Below are 24265 nucleotides of genomic sequence, written 5' to 3' on the forward strand. Positions count from 1 at the left end.
GATGAAACCGGAACATTTCATCAACAGCAGCATGAAAACCATAATAGCCAGAAACGAACGGATGCAATTCACTGTAACCGTCCAACATTAAAGCTTCCGTGCTCAGGAAACGACCACATTAAACAGGATGAAACTCCTCTGAAGGACAAGTTGGATGATTCATTAGCACATTCTGTCAGATTTAATTCACAGAAGAATATAGGAAATGTGAAAATGGAACAGAAATATATTTCAGTAGGAAGCCAAATAGGGAAAACGCAGCAGAAAGAAGTTATGGAGTTTATTTTCTGTTTGCAGGGTGACTGGTATAAGATGAGGATCAAATCACAGATCACAGTGCAGCAGAGAGAGAGAGAGAGAGAGAGAGAGAGAGAGAGAGAGAGAGCAGAAAGGCCAGCGGATCATTCATGTCTCTCCAAGTATCTGAGGACTCCGGCTGAGTCCAGCTGGGAGTCACCGAGTGAGGCAGAGCCGAGTGGGGACACTGAGGGGATATTCCCGTTTCCTCATAACCTACTTGTAAGGAGCTGCTGTGGGATTGAATCACACTGGAACTTTTTTTCTTTTAGGTCTTGGAAACTGTGTCCTTGTAAATCAGAATCACCTCCTAAATCACTTATTTGACACATGCAGACTAATATATCTTGGCGGGATGTAAGCAGAGACATGAACTGATCTTCGGCTGCACTAATGTCAAAAACACTTCTGACACATCTTTATCCCTGCAAACACATTTCTCTTAATATTTTATTTTGAAAGGGAAATCAGCTGCACATTACCCTGTAGATTATATCCAAAGCTTTCAATCTACTGCCTTTTCAATCTGTAGCCCTTCAGACCTTTATAAGACCATAATAAAATAAATTTGAGATTCATGTAAAATTTACTACCACCAGCTCACCTTGGCCTTCTCAAAGTCAAGGTCCTTGCCGATGGTGGTGAGCAGCCTGCACAGACACTCTAGAGACTCCTGGTCGTGGTTCTTCAGCAGCTTGACCACGCAGTCATGCATGATGGCCTCCGTTAACATCTTGAGCTTGAAGAGTTCGCCGATGAACTTGATGTTGCCGATGGAACGCCGCCGGGCAATGTCCTTGGCCTCCTGCAGCTCTACCTGAAGTCGGTCACGCTCCGTCTAATGGGACCAAGGAAACAAACGTCTTGAACAGAGTTGGAACAGAAACTAAAAGTCGTTTCGGTAAAGATCCGGCGTCACACTTACCGATGCAGCAGAGTCCAGCTCCTTCTGCTTCCTCTCAAACACCACATCGTCCACCTTGTCTTTCTCAAACTCCTTCTGACAGCGGTTTAGCAGCAGCTTGCGAAAGTTCACTGTGTTGTTGGGTTTGTCCGTGGTGGGAACTTTGAGCTGCACATGAACAGTAAGTGGAATGAATTCAGTAGAGAACATAAGCATTAAGACAAAATAAATAATGAACTGGCCCTGAAAAAACTGGAGTTTTCTGCAGGTTTGACTTTTGTTTTTATATATCAACAAATTAACATTTTCTTACCGGGATTATTTTTTTATCTTAATGACTAATATATGTAAGGTTATGGTTATCAAATGACGAAAGACAGAAAATGCAATAGTTTCTCTAGAACTCTTGTAAATAGAGTCTATAATTAAGGATATGCACGTTTAATAAATTGTGTTTTAAAGGATTATTTGTGACTGATTTTCAAACCCCGTAATAAATAATGTGTGTCGTCTGGTGTAGACTCTAGAGACACATCAAAACAATAGAACTACATCATATCACTGTACTGTATTGTGTTGCTTCTCACAGCATTATTCTGCATCAAGACAGAGCTGAATATGAACCAATTGATCCATTTGCTGCATAAACATTAAGCAAGTTGTTGACTGCATATTGACACACTGTGTGCACACCCCTCCAATAGATGGTTAAAAGATCACTTTATTCCTCCATTGTATTTTTTGCATCTGATTAATGCGCCAGTTTACGAAAAACCTATATTTATGTACTTCTCCAAGTCCAATCTAAAAAATGACATTACCAACACAAGACTCTCTCGTTCCCAAGTCGACACACGTCTCAGCTCAACTGAGCGACCTGCTTACCGTGGCCAGGCAGCGGCACATGTTCCCGTAGGCCACCGAGAAGCTGGGCTCGTCGATGGCCTTTTCAAACACCAGGTCAATGACTCCTTTGAGCCGCTCCTCCGTGTCGATGGTCAAGTCCGTCACCTGCTTCATCAGCTGGTTGAACTTCTGAGGCGTCAGCTTGTTCAGGATACTGCGGACCTTCTTGAACAGGTCCTGAGGGGAATAGGTCATAACGGACACTTAAACTCTGAGGTCCTTGATCACAAAGAACAATCTCTTACTCCACATGAATAACTATCCTGTTGTAAAGCTACTATTGATGATAAAGGCACGTTTTCTCAACCCATGGGAGAGGAAATTATGTTATGTCATTTTAGTCTGTGCAACATTAAATAATTTATCAAGTAATATCGAAACTAAATACTCACAATGACTTTCCTATATTTACAGATTTAAACAATATCTTTACTGGAATTTCCAATACTTTGAAAATCTTCAATCACGTAGACTTACATTAATTATCAAAATTAGTCCGTATATGTAATTTCTATATATATGCCCACTGCTTTGTGGAATTCAGTTTGTGTATATTTGGTCGTACCTGTGTTAAGTTGGACTCTGGTTCCGCTTGGAGGCTTTCCCTCTTCATGCCTGGTTTCCAGGCATTCTCGGATTTCTTTAGCTGAACATCTTCGTGCACAGACATGGTCATCATGATGATCTTCCTGGGTGGTGGTCGCCGCGCCCCAAGGTTTATAAGCTTTACACAGGAAGAAAGGGACAAACATTATTATTACTATGACTCAATATCCTTTAAATTAGCCAAAATAATGGATTTTCAATTCCAGTGTTTAAGTTTGTGTGAGTTTTGGAAGTAAGGCAACAGAAATATCATTTAGGTGATCCTCTCTTACACTGCCCTGCTGAAGGTTAGGAGCAGCTGGTCTAAGAAGTCAGCCTGGCTCTCACTAAGTTCAAAAGTTTGCCCTTCAAGTAACTGCTTCCATTCTTTGAACCCAGCAAAGCTCTTGCCTTGTATTTTACAAAAATATGCTGTATAAGTCTAATAAATCTTCTCGCCTGACTCCTGTGAAGATAATCAATAAGCCTATTTTCCCCAAAATATTGTTTCTGATCAACCTGATTTTGACCCATGCAAAAGCAAAACCCTACTTCAATATCTCAAGAGTTTTTCTGCGTTGAATTAACCATCAGAAGAAACTCAAATCCTCCACTGGTGTCAGATCACCGACCTTTAACAGAATTTTCTAAATGTTATCAAGTGTTGACAGAAACAGAAGCTAGAAAGTGGTGGAGTGTGTTTTTTGTTTGTTTGTTACTTACTGGAGCGCCTCGTCCTCCCATCATCTGTCTGCCAAAATCTGCAAAGGCAGGTGTGAAATCAGGTCCTCTGGAAATCACCCGAGACTCCGGAACTCGAGATGGCGCCTTGTTTTGGTTCATCTTCAAAACACACACACACACACACACACACAATGAACTGAACAGCAGGGGGAGCAATGAACCCCCCAATAGTAGTGGGCAAAAAGAGTCTGGTCTGAGAATGTGTGTCTGTGTGTGTGCGCACGTTCTAACTCAGTGGACCCTTAAAGGTGACCCTTGCTGAATGACAGTCATATAGCACATTACCAGCTCTTGCTTTATGTATTTTTACTCTACTGGCAATAAATTAAACTGGTTTGGTTCAGCGAGCCGCTCAGGGAGAGAAGTCAGAACCAGATGTTTAAGAGAGGGAGGGAGGGAAGGAAGAAAGGAACGCCGGGGAGAGTGAGATAGTTGTGGGGGAGGAGGGAGAAGAACAAATCCAGCTCTTTGTCCTTCAGCCGTCTTTGACTTCCTCTAAACTCCTTCCCAGTGAGATTTCACCATCTCCCACAGAGAATATGAGATGGTGGCATTGTACCAATCAAGTGTTCGCCAGACTGGTTGTTCTTTTAAGAGAGGTGGGGGAAGGGCCCGTACTCTCAACACTGCCAAGTGTGACATAATGGCAATGTGATTTTAATCAAAACAGCATTTACTGGGCTATATGCTCCACCCATACATATGTGGGAATCAGAGCAATGGACCCAACTCTCTGTGGTGCATCTTTGATTCAGTGCATGTAAAGAGAGGAGAGTCCAACACAGCCTACTGCTGCGAGCCACTAACGAAGAACAATGCGTAACACTCTACATTAGAGGTGCAAATAACCATTACTTTCATTATTTATTCATTTTATTTATCATTAAAAAGCCCAAGTACTCAGCCTTACTTCCGCAGAAATTACCACTACAGTTTTCCAGAGCTTAATGTGAGGTTTTCAAATTGTCCAACTATAAAGTTCAAAACCAAGTGAAACAAAAGATCAGATTATAAATCATCACATTTTAGCGGCTGGAGACACGGAATCTTTGACTTTGTTTACTTCATGACTGATCTACTCCTTATTACAGCTCCAAATAATAATCATTTCTGTTTACAGAAGCAAATAATGACCCTGTGGGCAAAATGGACGACAGCAGAGCTGATACAACTCCTCTGATCAATAGGATCGTGTTTAGAAACCATTTTAATGAATGAATTAATTCATCTTTGTATTTTTAAGTGCGAAAATGCCAAACAACTACTACTTCGGACTCAAATATGAGTAAGGGATCACAAATTGAATATCTTTAGCATTTGAACTGACAGTCAGAGATAAAAACAAGAATTAAAAACATCTTGCTCAGGGAAACCGAAGAGTTTTGCATTCATACAAAACGTCCCATCTTTATTCTAGAGCGTGGCGTTTCACTTTGAGAGCACTCAATGATTTCATATTCAGACTTTGTGATGCTTTCCCTCAAAACCCTGCATCTCTCTCCATTAGCCCATGTTTGGATTAGATTTCCTGCACTCCAGCTTTTGGCTCCTCTCCTCACGCTCACACTGCTTCTGAGCATGCGAGAAATGTCTCTTCTCGGATTTCACCCCTAGTTCTTGGAGTTTTTTTCTTCTTCTGCACTTGGATTTGTTTAGGCAACAAGTCATTCCCCCGACCAATAGAGTGCAGGGTGCTGACAAATGAAACTGTCAATGTCAAACGAATGTCCTGCTCTCAAACCGAAAGACTAAACTCTTGAATAAAGAGTTTAGACTTTATTCAAGAGTTTATGAATAAAGAGTTTAGTGTTTTAAAAAAAAAAATATATATATAAATGTATATTTACAAGGTCACCAGACAATTCACTCGCCACATTCCAGTTGTATAGTCACATTCAGACAGTTTGCCATCGGGTTATTTCCATTCATTGATTTATTAACCCTCGGCTGTAATAGGTTCAATCACAGTGTAATACCTTTGTCTAACAGTCTATGAATCTATGAGTCTGTAACATACCTTGTCTAGCACCACGTCACTGATTGGTGGGAGTCCCTCAGGCTTCTGTACGCAGGCAGGCTTGAACTGGAAGCCCAACAGGAAGTCCCTGTTGTACTGACGCTTCCCACTGGGATCGGCCAGGTCTGGACAACCAAGAGAGAGTGAATGTTATAGTAGCTTTACACACTGGCAACTCCAAAAGGCAAAAATAAATTCAAGTGCTGCATTTGGTAACTGTCCAGAGAATAAGGTTCGTCTTTACCTTCTATATCCTGTGGAGCTCCTGTGGAATTCTCCTTGTCCCCAGGGGTGGCGCCGCTGTCGCTGCTCTCCGTCTCTGAGGTGTGGCCCGCTCCGTTCCTCATGGGCTCCATCTCAGCCTCACCGTTCTCCTCCGGGGCGGCGAGCTTCCCGTCAGCCTCTGGGCTGCTGGCGGGAGCAGGGGTGGATGTGAAGACCGTTGCTAGGGGCACAGGGCTGTTGCTCAATGGAGCTGCCTGCAGGGCCTGGTCTCCAGCAGGTTGATCCACTGACATTGGCTTGTCCTGTTAAGGAGGCAAGATTTCAGTTTTCAGATCCCTCATTATTTGTCAGTAGACATTTTCCTTTTAAATCAATGTGCAAGATAATAAATTCCCAACAGCTCAATGGCTGCTGTCCTGTAGAACAGGGTCTTGAGGGGGAAAGACACTTATTTTAAGTGTGATCCCTGTCAGGTGTCCAAAGGTAAGTCTGTTTTCGTGTGTAAACCTAAATGTGTTTCTCTCTACAATGTGAAGGACTACTTTTGTCATACTATATTGTTTGAACTATATTTTATCATATGCAATATCCTTAAAACGTTAAGAGTGGAAACGTGTATTTTTGCATAAGTCGGTAGAAGTTTAGTGTAGCATTAAACAAATATTTTGTTAATTATTTTCTTAGTAACTGTTTGTCTGGTCTTGTCTGTTATTACAAATGAAAAAACTCAAATGATTAATCAATTGAGAAAATACTTCTGATTGATGTTCTTTCAATTGGCAAACTGACCTATTTAAACGATTTATAACTATTTAAAGCATTTGTATCTACACCAAATTGCACACACTCATTAATATCAGTCACCTTAACATGCTCGATTTAGCTTGTCATGGGATCTATGAATTATTCTCAAAGAAAATCAAAGAAAAAGTTGAAAAACGCAATCACACAATATTAAAGAAAATGGAAGATCTCATAATTTTGGTGCAGATCACAGGACAGATCCAGGATTTAGTTTTTCATGGTTCATTCCCCATATCTCTAAAATATATTTTTGCAATCAATTGTGTAGTTTTAGTGTAATCCTGCAGACTAACGAACAAGCAAACAGACAAAAACCTAAGCATCTTGGCAGCTCAGCTGTAGGTACGCTAACTTTATCGTGTTTGTTCTGTGTAGACAAGAAGCCGTGTAACAGCCTGTAAAACCTCCCATTTGTCAGTATGAAAATTCTCCCACAGCTACGAGGCCAGAACCAAACGATAGAGGAAAGGAAATGAGCACCGGACAGAGCTTGATTCAACAGACAGTGGGCCGGCCGAGGTTGAACATGATGGATAACTCCTTCGATGTCGTTCTCAGAAGATAACACCCCAAAGTCGTTATCGTCTGCCTCCCCAACCACACATGTGGAAACATTTTTCACTTGAACTATTGCCTACATTGTGCCTTTCCTCTTCTCTCTCAACCTCTGTTTCACTCCTTTGATTCTTAGTCTTTTGACTTGTAGCAAAATGAGATTTCAACCATTTGGGATAATAACATGGTGACGGGTGAATATCTCATTAAATTATTTAATTATTATCGTTGTAGTCCCTGTCTATTATCTCTATCTCCACTCAACCTCTCACCATAGCTGTATTTGTATTTTTATTTTTCTTATTTATTTTTTACTCAGATCACTACTATGCACAATAATATTCAACACTTTACATCTATATTTATATCATGGTCACTTATAATGGTTACATTGCAATATTTATATTTCCATTATGCTATCTTGTAGTATTATTTATATTATGGTCACTTACTTTTTAATTATTTTTCTGTATCATGGTCACTACTGTTGCAATATTACTTATAATATTTTTGTTTTCATTACAATAACACTTACATCATTCCACTTTCGCCCCAGTACCTGCTTTTGCACAGTGTCTGTTTTGCAGGTTGTTTTTGTTTGTGTTTCTGTACTCTAATTATGTGTAGTTTAGTAAGTGTATTTATTTTGATCTTTTTTATTGTGCTTCGGCACTTTTATTTAAATTCTGTTTTTCTCTTATTTTGCGGTAACAAGTGAATTTCCCCGTTGTGTGGATAAATAAAGAAATCTAATCTAATCTAATCTAAAACACAATTTCTTGTCTGTGTGTCGACAGACTTCTGACAAGAGAACACGTACAACTGATGATATAAACTTTGAAGCTCGTGTTTTCTTTCCCCCTTTTCATCCAGTCTTTTTAAACATTTTTTTACCTCATCCTCCTTTTGAGGTGCGTCTCCAGCAGAGATCCCTTCATTTGGTTTCCTCCAGGTCTTTGGTATCGCAGAAGCCGTCTGATTTACTGCAGAACACAGAAGCAGGAACGAACGGTTTGTCAGTAAACAGCAGAACCACAGTGGATTCAGAAGTGAAGTTTGTGTCCCAAAGGCAGCGAGAAAAATCGGTCTGTATAATGAAACATTACAACCGGCTGTACACATAAAACACATATAAAATGCTTTATGGTTACGTTGTTAGGTCTTCATTGCCTTGATGATTTAAAAAACTCATTCATCTCAGAACAATGTTAAACAAACAGCTACAAGCACAAAGTGTTTAACAAGGCAGAAAAAGAGGGATAAATAGAAAAGGGTAAGTTTCCCCATTGAGTTATTATTGTTATGGTTTCCAGGAGGACATACAGCTGTTATTACCGACACAAATGACACTCACTTAAAAGCCATTTGTATCTTACAATAAATAAGCTCTTCAAATTCCTTACTTATGGGCCTATAAGAATCTGCTTGTTAGAATTTATAACAGAAACATGATGAAATAATAAAGCCGGAAAATAATTACATTTTAAACGGCGTGTGATGCTTCTGCAGGGACGTCAATCAACTGATGCTGAAAACTTTCAGTTCTACCCATCACTTATTTCTCTGCAGCAGAATCTGTGCTACCCAACTTCCTACTGTGACCCCAAGTACTTTCAATCACTCACAACTTCGTGGAGCATTTTTACGATAAGCAATCAAACCATTTGTTCTGAACATAGTGTCTGGCAAAGAAAAATATGAAAGTAGCAGACTCATAAAATGATGTCTCAAAACAAATTCCCAAAGAGCAGAAAACATTCATTGGTAACTGAGAGTTATGTGTGAATTTTACAGTTCCTGAAATGCAACAAATTAAAGTACCTGTTGTGGGGCTATTCCTGATGAGTGCTTGATGCTGGGACTCTGTCTTGCTGTCAGTAATGCCAACTTGTGCCTCCGTCTCTGCTCTGGGTACAAGGTCTTTAGTGTCTATGGATTTGCTCGGCTCGTCAGCCTCTGTTGTGGCCTGCACTAGAGGCGGAAGGCCAGGGGGAAGCATGACGGGCAAAGCTGGGGCCGGGCTGGAGCTCAGGGTCACTGGCACCACAGCCACAGGAGCCATAGGGGCCAGCGCAGCAGCAATGGGAACCTGTGGCCTCATGTCAGAAGGCAATGTTTCAGAGGAGGCTTCTTTGGAAGCAGGACTAGAGGCCTGGGGCGGGAGTGCAGCAGGGGGCATGAGAGAAGGCTCATGGGCCGCTGTCTCCAGCTCAGTCCCGGACTCGGCAAGGCCGTTCAAAGCCTTGGGGGCTGCTACAGACAAGGCAGCCAGAGTTCTTGGGGTGTCTAAGAGAGGCTTGTCTGTGTTGGGAGGCTGAGGTGGCGCCAAAGAGGGTTTCTGCTCCTCGACTGAGGGCAAGTGAGAAGAGGCTGACTCCCTGGCTGAGGGACGTTCACTCGAGTTGGCCGCTGTAAGTGGGAGATTGACGGGAGTGCTGAGCGAGCCGGGGAGGGGAAGCTCCGGTTCACTTGCAGGAGGAGTGGGCTCAGCTTCAGGTGTGTTGGCCTCCGGTCTCTCCACGGGGGCTTCAGGCTGCACAAGCCCAGGTGAGGAAGACTTCTGGACAACTGGCTGCAGTTTTGGCGCATCATCTGGAAGAAGGAAAAGTACAGATGAATACATGTCTTCAGAATTCAATCAGCAAAAGGTAATATTTGAATCACAAACTACACGTAACAGTTCTTCACATACAAGTAATGTAATAAAAAAATATATATCTGTTTAAAAGCTGTGACATTTTGTGTCTGTGACAGCTTCAAGTTCAACAAGCCAGACAGGGACTTTTTTTTTTTACATTTTTGTGGAGGTTGCGAGTGTGAAACCGCAGCAGGAAGACAGATTACATAACGTACTAGAAAAGGTTCAACCTAAGTTCAAGGAGCCCTGCTGACATCACACTTTGTATGTGAACCGAAAGTGAAAATGTTCAGTGTGCAGCGAGTTCTGGGAAAAACTTTGCTGCTCGAAAGACGACATGGTCTGGCCTTGGAGGCAATGACACAGCAGTAAAATAAGATTCAACTTATTCTAGAGGGTCTAATGCCAAATCATCATACTTTTGGGCCAAACAGTTACAGATCTTAATTAAATGTAATTTGCTGATTTGGTCACACGAGACACACATGGAACTGAAATTTGACATGTCAACGATCCTAATGAATGGAGATATGGGCTATCCAGGTTTATTATATAGGGGTACTCTGACTTTGACTGATCAAATCTCCTTTGACATGAGAAATGTTTTCTCATATTATGTTAAAAGGTCTGGAGTTAAAACTGCCTTGGTTAGATTGATAAGAGAGGCACTCCTTCCTGTTAGGATCTGTGGAAATAGTTTAAAAGAATGGTGAGAGTGTTGGGTCAGACCTGGCCCTGGTTTGGTGTCGGAGGATCCTTTTGTCAACGGCTGCTGCTGCTGTGGCTGTTGCTGTTGCTGTGGCTGCGGCTGTGGCTGTTGCTGTGGCTGCGGCTGTGGCTGTTGGAGCTGTGGGGGCTGCAGTGGCTGTTGCTGTGGCTGTTGGAGCTGCTGTGGCTGTTGGGGCTGTCGTAGCTGTGGCTGCTGTGGCTGTTGTGGAGGCTGTGGATGCTGGGGTTGCTGTTGCTGTTGGGGATGCTGGGGTTGCTGTTGCTGTTGCTGGGGTTGCTGTTGCTGTTGGGGCTGCTGCTGTGGCTGCTGTGGCTGCAGACACTCCAAGCTGTAGCCTCCAGGGTGGGCCTGGTGTGGTTGAGGAGGCTGAGGCTGCGTCTGCGTCTGAGGCTGTGGCTCTGGAGTCTGGCTGCTGCTCAGCTGCTGCGATTTGAGGTAGAAAATGTGAGGATAATGAGGGTGCGGCCATAAAAACTAGCAACACAGAAAACCAGAAAGACGGACACAGAGATGAAGGCAGTGCGCGTACAAACAGATAAACAAACAAGCAAGCCCAAATGCCGGATTAAGCAGACGGTCCAATGGGGGTGTGGTTAAGAAAAAGACAGGGGGGAGCCAGAGAGAATGAAGACCAATGTAGGAAGAATGACAAGAGGAGGGGGATTGGCTCAGATCAATGCAGAGAAAAGGGGGTTGATACAAAGATAAAAAAGGGCACAAAAAGACAGAAAAAGAGAGGAAGGACACTGTTAACATCTACAGAAGGACAAAGGGAGACAGAAGTCACAACGCGCCTCTTCAGAATCCAGGAAGGTTGTCTTGCAGGGTCATTTTATGTATGAATGCAGTTGGTGTTTGTGTAGTGGTTTTCAGCACAAACACCTGAGCCCTGCTGGCTTCCTGGGACTGTCAAACCCGTATTCTAACCCTAACCCTACCTATTTATTAGAAGGCCAAAAGTTGAATTATTTGATATAAAGCTGAAATATGGAACTTTTTATAGATAAATGGATGTTTGTTAGGTTCAAACTGTGGAATTTATCCATTCTGAATAAATCTCTGTATTTTATTGTTTACCAGAGTTTTAAATATGGTGTCGAGATGCGTTTTACATCAACCGGTAATGATTGATTCGTTGGAAAAACCCTAGTTACAGAAATGGAGTAGAAAACAGCAACTAGGAGTTTGGACGAGCTGATGGCAAAGAGCCTAGAGAGGTTTTTGTTCTTCCAGATAAAAACATAAAGAAAAATAAAGAAACTTGGCTGTAGTCTAAGTAAGAAATAAATCAATTGGTGGCAAGGAGACGTACAAAGCATATGTCGTCAGCACATGTTGCCAGTGTTTGTGTAATTACTCTCACTGCCAGGGGGAGACAAAAGAGCCACACTGCAGGTTTAAAGGAGAGAAGTGATTGGGATGGCAGACCTGAGTGGATTCTGTAGAAGGAGCATACACACAGTACATAGGAAATCTACTGTAAGAGACAGCGAGTGATAAGAAACAGTGGTGAGAAGGAAGAAAGTATAAAATGAAACACAGTGCATTGAATTTACTTTACAGCTACAAGGAAATAAAGTGAGTGCTTTTTCACAAGTCATGGCCTCAACCTACAAGTCTGAAAATAAATAGTGTATAATGATGGTAACAATGACTCTCTTAGGTTATTTTTAGGGCTGGGCAAGTTAACTCGTTTCAATCGAGTTAACTCGCGAGTTAACTCAAGTGATGAGTTAACTCGATTAATTATTTTATCTCGCATTCACTCAGGTTTGATTATTTATTGTTTTATTGTGAAAGTCAGGCTTTTATTTTGTGAAAGTCTGTTGCTGACTGCTGCAGAACAGGAAAAAAGAAAATAATGCTGCAGAACAGGAAAAAAGAAAATAATTGGCGGATAAACAATCGAGTTAACTCATCACTTGAGTTAACTCGATTAAAACGAGTTAACTTGCCCAGCCCTAGTTATTTTCCCATATTTGTTATCAGTAAGTCTTTAATTAGATAATGTCCTGAGCGACAGCCAACAGACATGTAACAGTTTGCACTTAGAGTCATGGTGATCTTCTTATGAGAAAGTGAGACGTGTAAATGACACAGGCGCTGTGCCCTGTCTGTCACACACATGGTGGAGAGCAGAAAGGATTAGAGCGGAGCGCTCACGCTGCTACCAGGCAACACGAGACATCTCTCCACCCCTCAGCTAAAGATCCAGGCTGATGAGCTGCCGCTTACTCTACACTACCTCTAACTACTGCGGGTGAGAGATTGGGCAAGCGAGAGCGTGTGAGAGAGAGAGAGAGAGAGCGCCTCACCTGTGGTGGGGTGGGGGTAGAGGAGGGGTGACCTACAGGAGGCGTTGAATTCCTGCTCCCTGTACCCCCTGCCATGATCTCCTCTGTGATGTCCCTGCCACCCTGATTGGGGTCCCGGATACGGATCTGGGAGGACAATGACACAAAAAACAAACCTCACTAAAGCACCCCCGTCTTTGAAAGACCCGTAGTCTGCCAAATGTGTGTGAGTCGTCAGCTGTGTTGGACACTGCTAAGAACTTATACATGATGTATCAAATCAGTTAACTGTGGACACAACCTATAAATTGAAAGAAAACATAAATACACGAAAATATATAGAACTTGTATGATCTTTTTTTACATTTTTCATTCCTTAAAACAAAACCAATACTGATACCTCTATGAAAGTCTCTTATCAGCTGACAGCATAAGCAAAACAATAAATTATTCTACAGCTTTTTGTAATAAAATGTTGTTTGTGCGTTATATTCATAACAGATTGCAACTAAATCTATTCAACTTAACATCTGAACTCAACTGAAATGAACCATTGAGCTCAGCTGAACCATTAAACTCAACCGACCTAAATTCTAATCTATTCATCTCGACTGAACTGAACTCGACTCAACGACTGAACTGAATTGAACTGAAATCAGGGATGTAGTTCCTGGAGCGGCCAACAGGAACTCCTAAGATACTCACTGTTTTCTTCTCACGCTTGGCTGGTGGAGGTTGCTGTGGTGTAGGCACTATGATGGGGGGTGATGGGGGGTACACAGGCTGTCCTGGGTAGTAAGGTGGGCCAGCTGTGGGAACGGGAGCAGGGACAGAGGGCGAGACAGGTGGGTGGTACCTGAGGGGATCTGAACGAGTTTCAGAGAAAAGACAAGATATTTTAGTAAAACACAGACTGCTCTGGTGGCACATATGGCTGATAGGTAGTGTGTATTTTTGCTACTGTGTGGTGAACCATTTTATAAAATGTGATGTGGGAATAGTGCAGGATGTGTATCTGTGTTGGATTAACGACTCACGATATGGGGCAGGGTACTCCCCTGGCCCAGGACCAGTATAGAAGGTGCCAGACCCTGGGGGCTGAACAGCATACTGCTGATGAGGAGGTCCCACATAGGGTTGACTGTGGCGATACTGCAAGTAAAGAGGACAAGGAGAAACCTATTATCAAAAAAAAAAAATATCAGCGAGGGAAAAACAAACATTATACAAAAATGGTGCACTTTTTCAATCTGTGGTATGATTTTATCTTTTAACATTCCAATAAAATGTTATGCATTTAATTTTAGCACATTTCTCACACATTCAACTATTAACGAGGATATATACATAAACATGATGATTAATGAATTGCAGAGCTCCCAAACATTTTCAGTTTCAAAATTGCATCCACACCCAATTTTACCAGATGACTGATTAATTCCTCCACAAAGGAAGTTAAGTTCTCACTGTTTTACTGTTAAGGTTTCACTTTCACTTTTAAAGGATCTTAATAGAAAAAGTATGCATGTCTTGAGTGGTAATATCTATAAACAGGTGAAATCTAGTGTGGATCCAGATTTTGTGAATCAAAATAAGTACTTTCAGAGGTGTCATCATTCAGTTATATCAGAGTATGGGTGCCTTTCTAGTTAACCATATAAATTGTTTTAAATCCTACAGTTAACGTGTATGTTACATCCTGACTATGTGTTCCATTACACTGTATTCACAACCTTTCACATTTTGTTGTGTTGCAGCTAAAATCCTCATCAGTACACACTCAATACCTAATAATGCAACATGAAACAGAAAACACTCTCATTCAGAAGGAGAATAGGGGAGTGCCTTGTTGCCACTGCAGGGCATTGGGCAAATACTGCAAATTCCTACCCTGCAAGAGGAAGAGTCTGCTATGACATCTGAATATGTTGTGTGGTGTAAAAAACTCCTTCGGGAGAATATTTGTTAAGAGCTCCAAAATAAGTCAAACAACCTCCCTCCGCTCAAGCTCGATAAATGATATGTTCAGCCTGAGGATTTTCTTGTTCTGAGGAGACATACACTGAAGTGTGTGTTTCCGTTTGAGCCAGCCTACTAATGTGAGCTGCTCTTCTCTACTGCAAAGACTCAGTTCCTCTCAACAAACTCACACGAACCTGGAAAACTAGCTGCAGGTAGCGTCGCCATCACTATCACCTGACATCAGAGCAGGCAGTGCCAGCCATTACATTAGAAAGGCGAGTGTGATATGTGATCAATAATTTAGCATGGCTCTTGAAGGATGTTATAAATATTGAAATGGCCCTTGATAGGAAAAAAGGTTCCCCTACCCCTGAATGAGAGCAAACATCAACTGTAAACAGGTCAGTGTGTTTCTTTCACCTGTGGGATGTAGTACTGTGCAGCCTGCGGGGAAGGGAAAGGCATGGGTGCCATGGTCATCATGATTGGCTGATTAGTGGGGTAGACGGCTGTAGGAGTCTGTGAGCCAGGCCGTATGGAGGGCGTGTTTGTCGGGATGGTCGGCCTAGCAGTCTGCATCTGAGTCCTCTGGAAAAACTGTAGGTAAGATGGGAGAGAAAAACGGAAGACATTGAGTACGATCTCAGAGACAGCCGACTGATTTCTGCAGGCTGCCATGCTTTCAACTAAAGTACAAACAAGTCCAGTTTTTCAGACGACTTCACCATTTGGCCAACACATCTCTCACAGTGAGGCTCCCCTGCTGTTTCATCAGCAGCGAAAAATAACTAAACAAGAAGGAACCAGCACCACAGATTTCTCTGAGCTCTCATCATTGCTGCAGACCATTCAGACCATCACATTTCAACCACTCGGAGGGATAAACTGCTGAATGATTTTCAGGCAGATATGCAGCCCTTTAAACTTCCTTTTATTCTTCAATAAACAACTCATAATTACCCTGAATTACTTCACTAAACTTTAAAGAAATGTGGATGTAATATTTGAATTAAAAAAACATGAATCAGATAAATCTACAAAGTAGGGGGCACAACCCGGCGCAGATACTTTGGTGCTTTGGTTTTTATGGCCATCAATGATTCAGCGTTTAATTCAGAGAAACTCAAATGATTTTCTGATAAGCTCAACAAATGCTGCACCAGACTCCACAGCTGTTAAAAAATAAAAGCTGCTGAATGGCTGCAAAAACCTCTTTTTGTGCCCGAGCTGCTCAGCCAACCTTTCAGTTGTACTAAAAGTGTGACACGTGACACGGCTGTGTTCATCAAGCAGCAATGTGGCCTTTTCTCGTGGATCACAGAGCACTCACGATGTAGAAAATAAAACTGTAGCTGCCATCTTTAAATCAGTTGAGACTCTAATGTTTAATTAGGTTTAATGACGAGCTCTGTGTTTGTTGGGCAGCGCATAAAATTTAATGCAGGAATCTCTCGAGTTCCAGTCAGAAAGAAGAGCACAACGATCGTCGGGGTTCCAAACAACTAAGGCCCAGGTTGGGGACACCCGCCTGCAGTGAGCGTGCTCCGGTGAGGGAGAGCAGAGTAGACAATGCTGTAAAACCGTCTAAAAATACCCAGGAGGGAAATCACCTTCAACATAATAAATCAGGTCCAATGGCTTACTTTACTGTAAATAGCCCTGTGGAAGTCTGGGAAATGAACAGGAAACTGTTCGTTATCAGCTACCCTGAGACGGCCTCGGTTAAGTCAATGGTGCGACAAGAAGTGTGAGTCAACAGTAAGGAGGAAGTTTTCAGCGCTGACAACTTAAAGTGTTTGGTAAGTCAGGCTTGAAACAATCATTGAAACATTTAGTGTAGCCCAATGACACCATATGCAAGTCTAGCTGCTTTCAGACATGTACGTGAGAACTGAAATGTCTGTGTCAGTCGCTACGGACACTGTCTGGAACTTTTCCAACCGATTCCTGAGGAAAATGTGCAGACATGTTGATGACGTTTCTAACATGCAATGGACGCAAAAGTGAGAAAATATATATACATGTCAGGATGCAAAAGAGATGTAATAGTCGTGGAAGACACCAACAAAGAGGTCAAGGGCCAAAGCCTGTGCTGATGTGTTAATAACAAAAAACATGCGTTTTCTGGAGCAGAATCTTTACACAATGTCGCGTCTCCAGCAGGCTCTACTCAGACTGCCAGACTGCTTAAGAGATTTTCCTGTTGTGAATGTGTCAGACCCGAACAACCTCCTGCTGTATTCTTCATATGTTTAAGGCAAAGTTCTGATGGGCATCTATTAAATAACATTATATGTATTTCCAACAAGTAGCAGACACTTAAAACATAACAAGGAACTAAAAACACATATTTCAAGGAGTAATATTCTGCAAAATACTCTCATCCCTCATGCTGCTCATTAAATTGTGCAAGCTCGTAAAAGATGAATCATGAAATGGAGCAAAGAATATGAACTGAGAAGTTTAGTAATGATCTACTACAGGATTAAGGACGGGACATATAGATACAACGATGATAACAGAGGAAGGACCTCTCATCTGAGCATTCACTGCAGTGAGAATGAAGGGAAACGTACAGGGTTAGAAGTTAGGAGGGGTGGGATCATTTAAGGACAATCCTCATCATGCCATGCAGGTCTCAAGAGACTTTTAAACAGTTAAATGTTACCTGGATGGGCCTGAATCCTCCCTTGAGTATTGAAAGCAGGAAAGAGAGAAAAGCCAATGGGAGACTGCACTGGTGAGACCGAAGCCTCAGTACAAACAACAAGCATCATTCACCCGCACACATGAAGGCAGGAAAATAGCATGTCATTTTTCAGCCACTTGAAACAGTGAGTGGTCCGGAGCAATTGTCACATTGTGCAGCCTGAGCCTACGTCCCAGTCGGCCTCTGGTTTTGTCAATTTGCAGTTTCCAGGTCCCGACGGGACTTGGCTGTCACCTGCAGAGCTGACTTAGCAACAGATATGATGTTGAGTGCCGCGAGCCAAGTGGGATTTGATCCACAGGCATCTTTCAATATAAGGAAGCTGATAGGTGTTCGCCTCATTACCCTGGTAGTCCGGTACAGTATTTATGACAAAGGCAATAGAGTTCAAACCTTTTGTTCCCGTTTGTTTTTGCTGCAAAGCACAGGAGAAACACACTGTGAACTCATGATTGAATTATTCCTGTCATTTGAAAATATAGCAGTTTAGGTCATAAAGCCTTGCCTCCTCCATGTCAATGGATGGGATGAAATATATCCTTTTTCCATTATATAAAGTCATAAAGTCATAATTTGTTATTAAAGGTTATAAAAATGGCCTGAGTCATCATGATTGACAGCTGAGATTGACTTACAATTGCTCGAGCAATCTTTTTACAGCCGCTCCACAGTCACAAATTTGCAGACTGTCTCCAAACGGCATCAAAGTGCAAGATGGTATCACTGGTACCTGGTATATATATTAGTTTAGTTTTTGTACAACGGGAGGAACTGGAGACGTGTTGTCCATCTTAATTCTCAGTCTGGTGTTGACATCGTGTGACATTTCCACTATTGAAGGCAAACAAATACCACAAATTTGCGGATCAAATTGAGATTAATAGAGTAATTTACACTGTGAAGCGCTTTTGTTTTTATGTTTTATCTCCTCTGACTTTGACCTTTTGGTTCACAAACACAAAAACACAGTCACACTCAAGAGCTGTGTCTGAAATCTAAATAGGTCGGTTACACCCATAAGTGGGGGATGAAAGGAAATAAAGATGATGCTTGTTTGAAGACAGACTTACATTTTGGCCAAATTAATTAATTTTCTGATCCCTCTGCACCCTTTCACTGTGCATCAAGTGTGTTTCAGGGGGACAATGGCTGTTTTCTCCATTGGTATAAAAGGCTACTGTTCAGCTACATCTGCTTCCAACTCCACTTCCGTGGTGGCACAAGAGACCCCAGCGCCAGTTTGTGACAGCCAGGGCATGCACTTTGTGTGTGTGTGTGTGTGTGTTACACCAATGGCAGTAAACACATCCGACACACTTTGACACCATACTATTAATAGTCTGTTAAGATTTACACACACAGAAGCATCAAGAAGGTGAGGATGTTAGAAAACAACTTAGTCAGGGCACATCTTTCTGAACAGGGGAGTGAACAACACATCAGTCTTTGGAGTGGGCAATCGTGTTAATCACTACAACATGAATCAACAAACACAACAAGAACAGGAAGTCACATGGACTGAATGTCAGCACCTCCAAATGTCCGACACTCTTAGCGTCCGTGAGATAATTCGCGGCCCTCATAATCTAATGACCTTGGTTCACAGAGTGTCAACTGTCCAACAGGATGCATCATAGTGTCATTTACACAAATGTCAGTCATGAACACAAACACTGGGTCCACACAGCTGTTCCAGCCCTTTTCCTTGTCGACAGCGAACCTGATGACCATCGGCCATCCCTCACATCTTTGTCTTCTGACACTGGGAAAAGATACGGTTACACGGACAAAGGGCCGGATCAAGGGAAGGGTTTTTTGTCACTTTCTTTTGACATTGTGAGATAGGATATTTTTTTAAGTTTCACTAATAACCAGGGAATAATTCGTGGATCAGAATGTTAAGGGCGGTGTGTGAAATTTGGTACAAACAATAAGGTTCCACTAAATAAGCAGATTGATTGCAGTGCCTTAATGTAATAACTGGAAACCATGAACCAATGGTGTCATGATGGGGTTGTCACTGCAATAAATTGGAAAGTTTTAGCAATGCATGCGCAGGAATAACAAATGGCCCCTTTTCTATTTTCAGGCGTTAAACGATTCAGCAAAAATACCCTGGAAGACTGGTGCTGACGGGAGATAACGTCTCTTCTACGTTTTTAATGAAACTAAAAAATAAAAGGGGGAAAACAAACTTTGGTTGGCGACGGGCGCAAGAACTGATATTTAGCCCCAATCTTCGGCTGCACATAAGGGCCCTACATTGTGTAAAGCACAACTGGCGGTAGTGAGGCTTTATTCAATGGCCTAATCAGCTAATAGTGTGTTGAATGGTGTCGAGATGCGACAGCAAGTCAGCTCCCAGACTAAAAAAATGAAATACAATGGGCTCACAAGGCTGCTGCTTTCAGACACACTCTCTTTTTGATTACAAACCATGCAGGAAAATAAATTCAAATTGTTTGGGGTTTGCAAATGCAGACTAATGAGGTTCCTTTACTCAAGCAGAGAATATACAACTTTAATCAGCTTGTGTCTGGCTGCAGACTGTCTGTGTGTGTGTGTGTGTGTGTGAAACTGTGTTAATCCAATCAAGGACAAGGTTCTATCATGTGAAACTGACTTATAAACACATATAAAAATATATCATCTGTAAGAAAGCTGAGAGACTCTGTTGTTATTTGTTCCACTTGGCGCCCAGGACACACACAAGCCTCATTACAATAAAACCTATAAAGACTATGTAATACCAATTATCATTTATTTGGAATGAACCAATTTCAGTCTCATCATAGTCTCTCACAGCCAGGCCCATCTCCACAGTGCGGTGTCAGCACTGGAGAAAGGTCTGGCTGCACTTATCATTCGGCTACGAGGGAAAAGAACAATTGTTTGCAAAAATAATGTTATTAAAATGGTTGATTACCCACAAAAACACAGCAAAATAAATGTCAACTGTGCAATATTACGATGCCAATCTCCATCAAAACTCATTTTCAGCGTACAGGTTGCTAGCTCTGAGGTAGGAGAGGGGTTTTTAAACAGTAACAAGCCTGAAGCAGACGGTTAACAGTATTCTGTGTGAGATGCTCTGCCAATGTCAAGCTGATACCCACAGTCTGAATCTGGTGAGTCAGACAAATGTCGCCATAAAAATAAACCTGTAAAAGAGCAAAATCACCCCCATAAAGAAACTGCTCTGTGCACCCGCCTGGCTCTCATGATTAAGTAGCAGCACACTCAGGAAAAAACAACATGACAATTGAAACATGTTAATCTGTGTTCATGATATTTGTAGGTTTTCAAATCAGAGACTTTAGGCCCCTTGTTGAGGTTTATTTGCATGCAGGTACCAGCAAACTGATATTATGATGATGGTGCAAGAAGATAAGCAGGAGGGGACGTACAGTGGGGTAAATTACCTGATGATGGGTCGGTCGAGGGCCCGTAGCAAACTGCTGTGGGAGTGAGGAGAGGTCCAGCAAGGAGAGAGAAGCAGGGATGGCAAAGCATGGCGAGGGGGGAAAAAAGAGCATAAGAGAGACACAGAGATAAATGAGTGATGGAGGCAGATGCTTGAAAATACAGACACAAAATCACAGAACAACAAAGCTTTAAAAGGCAAAGATCAAAGCAAAAGTTTGCAAATAGTAGCTTGTACATTTTAACTTGTTGTAAGCAGCAGTGAAACTAGATTTACAGGGAGCTAGGCAATAAAACGATATCAATAATTATCGTAATATAATTCTCATCAATAGCCAAATAACTAAAGTCCAATTTATATTGATGTAATGCTTATTATTGTGCAAGGACAGAGAGGAGGTATAATAACTCATCTACCTCAGCTCTATAAATTGTTTGTTCAAAACCCCATCCATCACTCAGGACAATGTTTAGAATTCCAAATTGTATATAAGTGACAAACATAACAGTTTTAAAAACAAGACTTCCTGCATGAGTGAATACACACTGACTCAGGTCTGGTTAGTCTTGCTCTCTTGATGAGAAGGAACCAATCAATATTAAGTGTAATTATACATAGAATGTTGGAAAATATCATATTTTGGATACTTCTTACTAGGCTTGTTGCTTTGGGAGATCATAACAATCACAACAGTTTGGTTGCTCTGAGGTGGGTGAGCTGTAAATGAAACACCGGAGGGACACTCACCGGGCGACTCTGTGGCTGTGCATTTATTTGCTGTGTCTGGGGAGAGTACACTAGAGAGGGGGAGCCAGCATTTTGTCCAGGGTTGTATGGAGACTGTGAAGAGAAGAGATGGACAGAGGGAGACGGCTTGTTAAACACAAACCAGGAGCTGTGCTGCAATCTGTCACTTGTCATTTATTCTACACAAGTCACACTTTACAAGGAGACATTATGGACATATTCAAGTTCATAATGTTCAACTGTAAACCGTGGTGCGTTGAACACATTGCATCTATGGAAGCTCAAGACTTCTTATGGAAGAAATGACCCATGACAAGGGTTTAAATATGTTTACATACGTCTGGTGTTGGGGTTTAAAAGGACTCACTCTAACATAGCCTAACAAAACGCCTGACTACTTTAGATGTTGCTAGGAAAAAATGTGGGATTTATGCACCAGGAGTAAATAATTGGTAGCCTGAAGGACTGCAAATCCCGTGTCCCTTTATCCTTTATCTTGTGAGCTGTGGTGCCCGGCTGAGGTGGGTTTAAACAGATATTCTGACTCTTCCTCGAGCTGCTGCTGCTACGGTTGTGATCATTTCAGTGCGTGCTGGCTGACAGGGCTATTTATAGACGGCTGGTGAGAGACTAGAGCTGCTTCAGCGGGAGGCGGTGGGCCATTAGGCTGTAACAGTAAAGAGGAACTTCTAGATTCCTTGCGAGCGTAGTCGCATACTTCCAGAGATGCTGAGTCATGGAGTCAAGATGCCTATTGATGAGAGCACGGTTGCCAGTTTCACAGCAGCAACAATCTTTATGATTAATAGTTAAACTGAGAGGTCCGTGTCCATTGGTTTAGGGATTTTTCCCAACGAAATGAAGAATGTAAAACTCTCCCATAATGGCTAGCCTCGATTTACCAGCTGGTCCTCTGTATTTTATTATTTCCGCATCCAGCCTGCATCACATATGGATGCCATTGTGGTTACAAGCAGAGAAGACAGTTGCCTTTCAACTAACCAAACCTCTACCATCTCAAATCCGTATAAATCTAAATGATTTATATGGATTTGAGTTCTTGTTTAAATTCAACCAAGAGCTTCTGCTTGTAACCCTGATGGGATCCAGGATTTCCCACCCACATCTTCTTTATTTACAACTTTCTATTTTTAAAGAGCTTCCACACTAAGAGTTTAGGTCTAACCATAACCAGGTTTCAAACTTCTTTTCCTTAAAAGCCTTACAGTGTGTTTAACAGACCAATGTGATCTGATTTGAGGTTGAGCTACATCACGACCTCCTGGTGAAGTAGCTGTCGTACAGAATAGAATAGAATATACAGAAGATGTATGTTGATGCAGCAGTATTCAGTGTTCTAGAATTTGACCCAATTTTTAAGAATGTAATCTGAATTTAATAAAACAACAGTCTTATACACAGTTTATTGCCGTGTAGAAATATTAAGAGAGAGAATGACAAACAGCAAAATAAAACACTGATGTAATAAAAGACAGATAATACAGGCTAGGGGTAGGCGATGTTTCAAATCATTATTCAAAATTCAAGCAAAAACACGATAATTTTGAATTTAAAAAAGGGTCAAAATTCTTACATTGTCAAGTTTTGGTTAAATACAAGTTCTCATTCGTTCACACGTTTAAACAAGTGAAACAATATATGATTTGAGGCTATTAGGAAACAATAAGATATAGTAATGACATGTCGCCCAGACCTAACACAGGTCAAACAGACAAAGGAGACAAACTGACAGATAGAGGATGAACATGCAGAGAGGATGACGGCAAACACAGTGATGAACTCACCCCTCCGCCTGTCTCCCAGCCCTTAGGGTAGCGATACGGGGAAGCTGTGGGTATTGATACCTGAGAGAGCGCCGGGGAGTGGGCATGACCAGGCGGGGTGCCCGCCAAATTAGGGTGTCCCTTTGTGATGTCGTGAGCAGTGTATTGGGGACCAGCATGCCTGGGTACCTGCATGACAAACACAGTAAAATTATACACATGACAAATGTGACTTCAGTCAGATTGATGAAAAAACACTGATGAAAAGGAAGAACAGCGATGGCAGGATTCCGCAGGTCATTTTTGCGGCCTCCTGCAGAGGAATGTAAAATAAGCACTCGAGCTCCAGGATTAGCCCTGTGTGAGTGCCGAGGTAAGGACCTGGATCTGTGGGTGTTGAAGCCGGCTGCAGTTGGCCAACGACGGGGATCTGGCCTCTCCTGCAGCCCACTGTGCCAGAACATGTTGTGCAAGGATGTCTGGGCCTCATATGGCAAAACTGGGTCAAGTAAATTATATTACATTCCCACTCATTTGTGATATTTGTGACACCTGGTACAACTGAGTCGTGTTAAACAAGCCTTGTCGATGAGCCAAAGGAGGGTGGAGCCTTCCCAGAGAGCGCTGTGAAAATATAGGATTTGACTCCGCTCTTGTGTTACATTGACAATAAAAAGCCGTTTTAAAAGTAAAACCATCCATGTCGTGACGAACGCAGCTGTGTCAGACAAACTATCACTCCTGAAACAAACGTATTACATTACCACTCATGTGTACTGGTCGTGTAAGCAGGTGTAAGGAAGAAGCCGATTGTCTTCTCTGCATCTGGTTGCGGAAAATACTACTAACATGGAACAGAAGTGGCGAAAAGTAAGATTGAAGATTTAGATTTTCTTGGATCGCAGACAAGGTGGAAATATTGCTGAAAGTAACGTTTGC

General features: G+C 42.0%; 1 protein-coding gene across 1 annotated transcript in view; it reads right to left on the reverse strand.

Moving 5' to 3' along the window:
* The window catches only part of eif4g3a (eukaryotic translation initiation factor 4 gamma, 3a), a 46292-nt gene that overhangs the window by 8960 nt on the left and 13067 nt on the right, over positions 1 to 24265 (reverse strand). Inside the window, 18 exon segments of the mRNA XM_061069426.1 lie at positions 902 to 1135; positions 1223 to 1369; positions 2087 to 2284; positions 2673 to 2831; positions 3416 to 3535; positions 5454 to 5578; positions 5698 to 5980; positions 7932 to 8020; positions 8859 to 9629; positions 10405 to 10527; positions 10744 to 10828; positions 12721 to 12879; positions 13405 to 13565; positions 13737 to 13851; positions 15082 to 15258; positions 20779 to 20826; positions 21543 to 21635; positions 23348 to 23515. Coding sequence (XP_060925409.1) covers positions 902 to 1135; positions 1223 to 1369; positions 2087 to 2284; positions 2673 to 2831; positions 3416 to 3535; positions 5454 to 5578; positions 5698 to 5980; positions 7932 to 8020; positions 8859 to 9629; positions 10405 to 10527; positions 10744 to 10828; positions 12721 to 12879; positions 13405 to 13565; positions 13737 to 13851; positions 15082 to 15258; positions 20779 to 20826; positions 21543 to 21635; positions 23348 to 23515 — 3255 coding nt within the window.

The sequence above is a fragment of the Limanda limanda genome, chromosome 4 (genome assembly GCF_963576545.1).
Source record: "Limanda limanda chromosome 4, fLimLim1.1, whole genome shotgun sequence".
NCBI classification, from domain to species: Eukaryota; Metazoa; Chordata; class Actinopteri; order Pleuronectiformes; family Pleuronectidae; genus Limanda; species Limanda limanda.